General features: G+C 40.6%; 2 protein-coding genes across 5 annotated transcripts in view; one reads left to right on the top strand and one right to left on the bottom strand.

Moving 5' to 3' along the window:
- LOC113829382 (mitogen-activated protein kinase kinase kinase kinase 4) overlaps positions 1–6,696 on the bottom strand; it is a 25,824-nt gene extending 19,128 nt beyond the window's left edge. Inside the window, exon 1 of the mRNA XM_027382542.2 lies at positions 6,511–6,696. Coding sequence (XP_027238343.2) covers positions 6,511–6,564 — 54 coding nt within the window. The 5' untranslated portion in view covers positions 6,565–6,696. The remainder of the gene's footprint in view (positions 1–6,510) is intronic.
- Positions 6,697–7,303: 607 nt separating this feature from the next.
- Nup50 (nuclear pore complex protein Nup50) overlaps positions 7,304–10,000 on the top strand; it is an 11,188-nt gene continuing 8,491 nt past the window's right edge. Inside the window, exon 1 of one of the 4 annotated variants that reach the window (XM_070113891.1) lies at positions 7,304–7,452. Coding sequence is in view for 3 of the 4 variants with exons in the window: in XM_070113888.1 (XP_069969989.1) it covers positions 7,567–7,683 (117 nt within the window). In the remaining variant the exon portion in view is untranslated. Of the gene's footprint in view, positions 7,453–7,551; positions 7,684–7,871; positions 7,962–10,000 lie in introns of those variants that run through there. The other 3 variants (XM_070113888.1, XM_070113889.1, XM_070113890.1) reach the window with 3 other exon arrangements.

Raw genomic sequence — 10,000 nt, forward strand, 5'->3', positions numbered from 1 at the left:
TGCAACGACGATCCCATAAGCCAAAAGTGCGCACACTCCCAATGCTGATTTCCGTCTTGTTTCTCGCTCGGTTTGTATTTACAGCACGGGCGGCATGTGATCCTGGCGATATAAATAACGATTTCGCCGTGTGAGGAAGGAAGACAGGGGGGAGGGAGGGAGGGAGGGAGCGGGGGAGGAAGGATGGGGGGAGGGAGCGGGAGAGGAAGGAAAGGGAGAGAGTGAGGGAAAGAGAGGAATGACGTAGGGAGATGAGGAATTAGAGTGAAGGTGCAAGCGGAGGGAGATGAAGAAAGAGGGGAGGAAGATATTGTTAAAGGGAAAAAGAGGAGGGAGGGAGGGAGGGAGGGAGAGAGAGAGAGAGAGAGAGAGAGAGAGAGAGAGAGAGAGAGAGAGAGAGAGAGAGAGAGAGAGAGAGAGAGAGACAGAGAGAGAGAGAGAGAGAGAGAGAGAGAAAGAAAGAAAGAAAGAAAGAAAGAAAGAAAGAAAGAAAGAAAGAAAGAAAGAAAGAAAGAAAGAAAGAAAGAAAGAAAGAAAGAAAGATAGAAAGAAAGAAAGAAAGAAAGAAAGAAAGAAAGAAAGAAAGAAAGAAATCGAGATAAAGAAACTAGAGAAAAGGAAGAGAAGAGAAGAAAACAGAGAGAGAGAGGAGATGAGAGGAGAGAGTAGAAAAGAGAGAGGAGGAGAGAACGTTAAAGGGAAGGTAGACGACCGAGCGTATCCCACCGATACCTTTAAGACGCCATGTGCCTAGCTTTCGTCCTCGTGTCAAACTACCACGTTTATCCGACAGCGAACCACCCGTTTCCGAGCAGGGCGGAGAGTCGAGACAAACAAGCCGCCGAGATCAATTACTTTCACAGATTCAATCGCGATATTACTACACCATCGACAGAAGAGGAGAAATGGACACCGCACCCATCTCCTTTCTTCAATTCTACGATTCAAGTCGATTTTAGATTCTACAACTTCATCACTTCCTCTCTCTCTCTCCCTCCCTCTTCCTCTCTCTCCCTCTTCCTCTCCCTCCCTCTTCCTCTCTCTCCCTCTTCCTCTCTCTCTCTCTCCCTCTCCCTCCCTCTTCCTCTCTCTCCCTCTTCCTCTCTCTCCCTCTCCCTCCCTCTCTCTCTCTCTCTCCCTCTCTCAAATCTTACACCCTCTTCATGGATACATCCCAATACCATCCTTACCGGAAGAAAACTCCCTACAAGTAAATGTGTTCTGATGACAAACGTGTTAAGTAACAACGTGGACCTCTGTTCTGCCAGCGGTGAGGTTAGCGCCCCGGACCTAGTGACAAGGTGTCCAGGGCAGAGGACACAATTCGACAGACCGGTTTGCTGAATTGAACAGGAAATCGGTTTGGGAGTATTTCGCAATAAGATAAGATTCGGTTAAAATCGATAATTAATGTATTAGCTAATGGTTGAGAGAGAGAGAGGAGAGACAGAAGAGAGAGACTGAGAAAAGAAAATAGATACTGAAAGAAAAGATACTGAGAGAAAAGAGAGAGAGAAATGCGAAACGAGACAAAAAAGAAAAAAGAAAGAGACTAGGAGAAAAGAGAAAGAGAAAAGATACTGAGAGAAAAGAGAGACAGAGAAAAGAGAGCAACTGAAAGGAAAGATAAGATAGAGACTGAGAGAAAAGAGAAAAGAGAGATTGTGAGAAAAGAGAAAAGAGAGAGACTGCTAGAAAAGAGAAGAAACAAAAACAGAAAAAGAGAAAAGATAGAGACAGAGAAAAGAGAATAAATAGAGACAGAGAAAAGAGAATATAATATATATATATATATATATATATATATATATATATATATATATATATATATATATTATATATAATATATATATATATATATAGAAAGAGAGAGAAATAGAGAGAGAAAGAGGAGAGAGAGAGAGAGAGAGAGAGAGAGAGAGAGAGAGAGAGAGAGAGAGAGAGAGAGAGAGAGAGAGAGAGAGAGAGAGAGAGAGAGAGAGAGAGAGAGAGAAAGAGAGAGAGAGAGAGAGAGAGAGAAAGAGAGAGAGAGAGAGAGAGAGAGAGAGAGAGAGAGAGAGAGAGAGAGAGAGAGAGAGAGAGAGAGAGAGAGAGAGAGAGAGAGAGAGAGAGAGAGAGAGAGAAGTCCGGCGTCATTAAAAATGCTGCAACTTGCAACTGAAAAACAACAGCCTTCTCTTCTTAAGCTCTTCCAGCATAATCCCATTTCCGTATTTCCTCGGCCATTCGTCACGGCCACTCGTGTATTTCCATTACCTTTCCATTGACCGTATTTCATTTTGTTTTTTTTTGGCATCTGTTATCGTAAGATGTTTCAGTGTTTTATATACGACAACTTCCTTTTAGGTTGTGATGAATGTAATTTGATCGGAGAACAAGAAATAATGGATTAATAGGAAAGATTTTCACGTTTTCTTTGACAATATCATCGCGTCAATAACATATCTTGGCATCTAATAAAGATTAAATCGGGACCCCGATACACACATTATTATTATTAAGTGTCACGCATAGCCGTGCAGGATATCACCCACCTCACCTTTGCTTACTTTAGGCATTATGCAACATTATACAAAGTTTCCTCCGAACAAGCTCAAAGCATTTATATAAACATCATACTTCTGCAACTGGACTTCGTGGCCGCGTCTTCAAGGTCAACACACAGTGGACACACCCGGCCGTGCAAGCAGCTCGCTTTCCAGCTCTGGACACATGCAAACACGCTCCGCCTGTTTCTTCGAGATGGGAACAAGCTAAGCAAAGGGGGGAGTAGGATGAGGGCGGTGAAATCCTGCGAGAGGGGGAGGGAGAGGTGTAGAGGACTGGAGATGGGAGAATGGAGGAGGGGAGGGCGAGGGAGCTGAAAAGGGGGGGGATTAGAGAGAAAGGGGGGAAAAAGAGAGAGAGAGAGAGAGAGAGAGAGAGAGAGAGAGAGAGAGAGAGAGAGAGAGAGAGAGAGAGAGAGAGAGAGAGAGAGAGAGAGAGAGAGAGAGAGAGAGAGAGAGAGAGAGAGAGCGTTATTATTGTTGCAAGAACTGACTGTGAACCCAACTCGGAACCATAATCAACTAGCGGCTAAAGGAACAGGGGGGGTCACCATACCCACGCCCGGGAGTCTCTTGAAAGACGGGAGAGATAAATCAATACTTTAAAAAGTAGAAGCGCGCGCATGCCGGCCATGCATATACAAACACATATACATGTAACATCTGAATATTCTCTTTCATTTACATACACGAGTACATACGCGCCATATCCCATTTAATACAATGATAAGTTTGGCCCAATGAATGAACCTAAAATAAATGCCCTACTCCTAGTAAATAAAACATCAACAGCAAAAATAGAAAAACAGAAATAGACAAAAGAAATGCCAAAACACGCGAGGCGGCGGCGGGAAGGAGGAGGAGGCGTCAATACCGTGGCGTTCTCGCAGACGGACAAATCGCAACTTCCTCCTGGCTGAACTATGAAGAAATCAATGACCCAATTTCTGCCATGTGGACTCCAGGCGCGCGTCCTTGGTACATGGCGTTTTCGCGGTGGTTGTGTTGTCTATGCGTACACCGTATGTTCGATCACAACATAACATTTGCTTATATAAATACGTAATAAAAAAAAAACTTTTGGGAGACTGATAAAAACTCGAAACGATAATATATTTCATTTGAATAAAAAGAGCTGCCGTTCGTATCGATATTTAGCATTGTTCTCTGATATCATCATCATATCGCTAACAATACTGTTGCAAATTACAAAACGAATGATAAAACCGCGCACCAAAGAGATGCGACGGTGGACTATCTACACGCAAAACATTATCACGGTAACGAAGAGGCAGTCACAAGCCTCTGGAAAACCGAACTCATCGAAACAAAACGCGGCGCAGAGAACAGGTGTGGTGGGGAGGCACGGCGGCGTTGGTCGTGGTCGAGGTGGCATGCCTTGTTCCCGGGTTCAGGCATATTCCTCCCCTGTTTTGGCATGTGCGCGTTTCCCTCGTGACTCGCCTACTGTCCGAGACTGCATGAAGGGGAGACTAATGGAATATGAACTCTCTTATTTCCTTCTAGATGCGTAATTGCGAAGGGGATGGAAACGGAAAACAGAAACAAACATTAATAATCAGGACAAAATGAGCATGGCTATGCGTGCCTACCCGGGCTGCAACGGGATCCCTGAAAACACTATCCGGCAACAGTCCAAAGTTATTGACTGCAAGACGCGTCATCATCATCGTCGTCGTCGGCTACTGTTACGGATAACCAGATGTAAAAATACACACATACGTACATACATACATACATACACACACACGCACGCACACTTATATATACAGTATACACGCCGTATACACACGCATCCCGTTCTTCTCCGGGTCGATCGGCATATATGAGTCTGCTCTGACTAGAGATTAGCTCGCTCTACTGACCTCGAACGGTAACTGGTCACAAATAACTCCTGCCGACTGTACCTTAACGATTTGTATGAAGCGCTAAAACCACAGTGACTTCAGAATGCAAGGGGAGCCAAGGATGTTGTCTATAATTAGCCGCTTTATTAAGAAACCCGATGCAGAAGGTGTAGAAAACCGACGTATCCGTGCCTGGCAATTACAAAAACTTAAAGCTGTTGGGATCTTCCTGAAGTGGACCTTATCCCGATAGAGTACTTGACATACGACGTAAGTTTTCGCGATGGACGTAAAAGTCTATAAAAAGATGTCTTTAAATATCATATGTCAAATATACGCGCAAACACCTGAAAATATGGAGTGCAGTGTAGCACAATTCCTTTAACTCCAAGGCACATGGACAGCAACCGCTACACATGTATTTGATTGGAAAGAACTTTATAGCTGTATTCAACTTTAATAAATTACTATTTTTCGCCTGCATGTCAACCGATGGCAGAGCGAGCGAGAGTGGGGGAGAGAAAGAGAGCACGGACTGCCTTTGCCATAACTCTTTTTACAACAAATCTTCATAACTTTCGCCTTTAATCCATGACTACCTTTCGAACCTCGTCTGAAAGTATTTCCACAAATGCAAAACTATTACGTACTATATCCCGATACTGAAAACAACAGGAGAAATCGACTTTAATCCCGCCAATAAACCTGGAAATAATGCACAGAACGCGGGACGGAATAGCGACATGTGGCTACCAGCGCGGCCCGCCATCGCGTTCTCCCTCTCAAGTTCACTTCTTCCAACTTCCCTTGGTTCCATCACAAAAAAGATCAAAAGCCTCATGGCCGTGGGCACGTCTCCTCTCTGGGCGACCTGGGAGGAAATGCCAAGACGGAATATGTTGCATTTTAGTAGGTTAAGCGTTGTTAACCTGCCCGAAAGTCGCATTGTTCTGTACTCCTAACCTGTGTACCATTCGTTCATAATGAACACAAATTGGCATACCATTATACCATCACCAGATATGCAGATACACCACACCATTTGCAGGACGTATCCGTAGCGTGTTTAGGCCTTCCATTGAATGTAATCCGGTCAAAAGAATGATATTGGATGTAATAAATATATGTTTATTGATTTTCTTGAATGAGGCGTCCATATTAGATGAGCTAAAAATCAGTTTGAATTACAACTGTGGTGCCGGTCCAGAAGCGTGAGCAGTGACACGTATGTTCATTTTTATAGTGTAGATGTAAACTCCTTCACAAACTGATACCATTATCAGCGTGTGACTGCCCAATGTGTCCTGCCATCAACAGGTTCCCTTTATAATTTCCAATTTGAAGTGCGTGTTACTGCATTTACGCTTCTTTTACCCCAAACGTACGATATTCTGGAATAATATTTTACTTTCGAGTCAATAGGACAAAGGTATTATCATGCAAATGATCTGAATGTACCTCAATTCAAGTAAATACTAAAGTCAACAATAAAGCGAATGTATTCCATAATATGAGTAAAAACTGGCATCGCGCAGGTACCTTCCACCTTTTAGACGTTCCTTTGCGATTTCTGAAAACTTGGAATTAATTATTAGTAATAAAATATTACGCGCTGCATTATGCAATTCTCCCACATTGCACAGGGGATTCGAGGATTCCACAGCCTTCTCGCGTCTCTGAAAAGAAGCTGATTAAAAGATATAAAAAGACGCTGTGTTATCGAAACTTAACACCTCCCTTATCCCCTCAAAAAAAACTTTTTCCCTCGTGAAGTTTTTAAGTCTGACGAAACAAGGTCGAACTCATAAACACACATACTAACACACTCACACATGGCTTGCCTCTCTCACACTCTTGTCCTTAAAAGCTAAAAAACGAATAAAGGGTTTGCAAATAAGTCTAGACATTCCTCTTGTTCACCTCGCAGGGCATTCAACTTTCATTTCCTCATCTCGGAACAAATACACTCTCATTCTCACGTTGACATACAAGGTCTTAAAACAAGTAAACCCAAACAATCAATACACTCTGGTGAACGTGAGTGAATAACTTTGTACAACTATACTTTTATTTAACATTATATACATCCGACTTACCTGGTGTTTCTTAGCAGCTAGCCACATCTGATATTGATGTGTTTGTAGATCCATTTTCAAGGTTTGTCAAAGCACACTTTCACCTCCTTTAAAGTTGTAAACACTTAAAGGAATCTCTTTAAATGAAGAGATAAACTTGCACAGGTTTCGGAAATGAAGTTAGTATTGGAACGCGTCGCGATGTTTTTCCCGTAGAGCAAAGTCTTGCCAAATAGTGTGTTTCTTGGGAATGAATGCATATTACTCATTCGATATAACTCATTTTCTTTATTCTTTTTGGATTTCGATTGATCATTGGATGGAATTAACATAGTTAAATAAATAGACTGAATCTGATATGCATGTATCACCATCTTTGGAGGGTTTCCAATATAGTTCGCCGTTGAATAATTGTCTCTGCGCATTATGTACTGTTTAAGAATAGAATGGATAAGATGACAATAGTGATAATGAATCAAAGTATGATTTATGGCTATCGCATTGTTTTGAGAAGGATTAATTTACCCTTTTCCCCAATAAGGTGTTCGAATTGCGCATGGAACTCTTCCCTTTAAGATGCGATATTTAATTCTCAGCAACAATTTCGTTTGCAAGGAAGTCATTAGCACACTTTTATTAATTTATTATCATTCAGTTGTCCACCAAATAAATGCATCTATTGGCGGGTTCAATCCCCATAGACATAAAACTCCTACGGATATTTTTTCAAGATCACAGACAGCAGTTACGTTACTTATTAAGAAAGCTTAACATATTTACCTTATCCTTTATTAGCCCATCAAATAATGTAATACTTTATAGATTAATGACTGTTGGATATTAAGAGGAGAAATATACATGATAAGATAATGTTTATTGCTTAACATTATCCATCTCGCAACCCGACTCTAAAGTATCACATGTGAGAACTCGGGCCGTCCGTAGGCCGATTTCAAGGATTTGGTAAGAAGTTCGCTAATAATCGTCAGTTGATCACCAATGACTTCCTTCACATAATAGAGCTCAAACCCAATTATAATAGAGGTCATATGTATCTACATAAGAAGCATAATTCCAATGTTATTGAGACAGTTAAAGAGTTTGTCCAGCGGGGGCGAGCGCGGGAATAGGCCAGGGGAGAACGGAATATATCGAAGTATTTCTGTAAGAAAGGGAGAAATTGCTTTGTTTAAGGTTTGCCAATAAACACCGATGTTAGCTTAACAGGTTGCGCGCTCCCGAAACTAATTTAAAGGTTGGAGAAGGAAGAAATAACTAAGTTTAACGTAGCCAATGTTGTCCCTCCTCTTCCCCTCCCTCTCCCTGTCTGGTCATGATGCAATAGCAAGTGCAAAGAGGAAACAGATGTCAACTAAAGAGATAATAGGGCTTTCATTATGTCTATTTCCTCTTCCTGTGTTAGAGGAACACTAACGCTGTGTTATCTTATACATTGTAGAAGAGTTAGAAGGGTAAACTAAGTGTTATGAAGTGTGAATGGTTGTCCTTGGAATAAGTTGTTTGCTCTTGCAGGAAACAAAACAGGATTTTGCATTTACTATTTAGGATATGCATGAAAGTTTTGCATGGGAGCAGGTTTATGTAAATGCTATCTACTTCCAGGTATTTTACTGATCAATAATAAAGTCAGTTTTTGTAGTTAGCTACTGTTTGAGAGGAGTGCAGTCTTTTGGAAGGACAAGCAAGAACTGATGGTGAAGCTTTAGTAACATGAATTACCTTTGTAATGATCTAAAAGAAAGTGGAAAGGTTTCCAGCAGGATTGCATTCGTCGGAGACTAATGTCCAGTTTAGTTAATTTGTGTGAGACCTGACCTAAATAACTGTCATATACGAACATGATTATACACAGATATAAATTTATATCTGTCCATCTATCAGTTAGATATATCTGTATTTATCTATCTTTCTGGTAGATCTTCATGTCTAGACTGAGGATATGTATTTATTTCTGTGTATATGTAACTCCGTGTAATGATTCTTAATTAGGATGGGCCTTGCACAGTTTTAACAAACCAAACATAGATCCTCAATTTGAATGAAAGATAATGAACTCCATTCTTGATGCACATGGCACCACTGAGATTGTTGTCTGATCCCAAAACATTGCTAACCTGGGTTCGTTTCTCCCTAGCTGGTACAGTCTGTTTGGGTGCCGTAATGATGTAAATTGTGCAGTAATACAGTAATACTAGTTGACTATTATATACTTTGATCTCCTTGACATAAATGCAATAAACTTTCACTTATTTTTATTCAAGAATTCTTGAAACAAAGTCTGCACCTGAGACAATAAGTCATATGACATTGGTTCCCTGTTTTTCAGTCTATCCCAATCATACACGTCTAGACATGACTGTGACCCCAGTCTGTTCTATTCTATAATGTATAGGTTTGTGTTGTATATTACTTGTTATAAGGAAAATCATAATAAATATCCATATTAGAAAGGTAGCCTACTGTAAGGTTGGAAAAATATGAAATTAGTATCATTAAATTTGATTTTAGTATTTGAAGTTTAAAGGCCCATTATTAATCAAAGCATCCACTTCTAGAATGATAGTCTTATTTCATAAAGATAGACTAAAAATCTAATTATAAATGCTTTCTATTAACTGATATAGATTGGTTTTAATGGGAGCCTTTTGCCTGGGTGTTGCTGTTGTTTCTCTATTCGTGGTTTAGTTGTACATGCTACGCTATTTGGATGTAGGTAGGCGGAGACATGTCTGATACAGGATTAGTAGGTAGGACTACTGCATTTTAGATTATTGTGTAATAATGAAGCAAAATTTTGTAATAAGCCCAGAACCAATATGTGATTACGTATATGCTGAAATATCTGAAAATTGAGCATTGACTACATCTGATATTTTGAGGTCTTGGTGACCCCAGGGTTAGGAAAGGCTGTTCTGTGATCACTGGCTTCTGTGCCCTTAGCACTCTGACAAAGGTCAACAAACTTCTACCTTATATATTTGAAAAAATAGAACTTAAACTCATTCCTTATTTAACAGCAGGGTGGCCAAGAAGCTTGTCTTGCTTGAATATGTACAAAGGGAGCTTTTTATCCTTTTGCCAGTGTGCCGAAGATATAGAGACCACAGTGAATGCTGGAAACATTGTAGTTGTATTTGTAGTAAGCTATTGTGGGCTTTCATTCACTTTCTTCTGGTTGTCTTCTGCAGGTAATACTGTTGTTTTGTGTGTTCTTTAAGGGTATAGTTTTTCTGTTTCAAAATGGTTCTCATTTCAAGATTTTCCATATATTCTGGGAGGATAGACTATGTACCTTCTTAGCAAATTTATCGTTGAATGGGGAACCAGTCCAAGGTCTGTCTTGCTATGTGTAGACTTTTTTTGGCAGTTGTTAAAGTACAAAATCAAAGGTTAGCTTGTGACACCGAGAGACGATCTTATGGGTCTTGAGATTGTTGGTCTTGTATCAAAGAGAAGTACAGCTTTCAAGCGGAAATAGATGAAACAGCTA

The sequence above is a fragment of the Penaeus vannamei genome, chromosome 35 (genome assembly GCF_042767895.1).
Source record: "Penaeus vannamei isolate JL-2024 chromosome 35, ASM4276789v1, whole genome shotgun sequence".
Taxonomy (NCBI): Eukaryota; Metazoa; Arthropoda; class Malacostraca; order Decapoda; family Penaeidae; genus Penaeus; species Penaeus vannamei.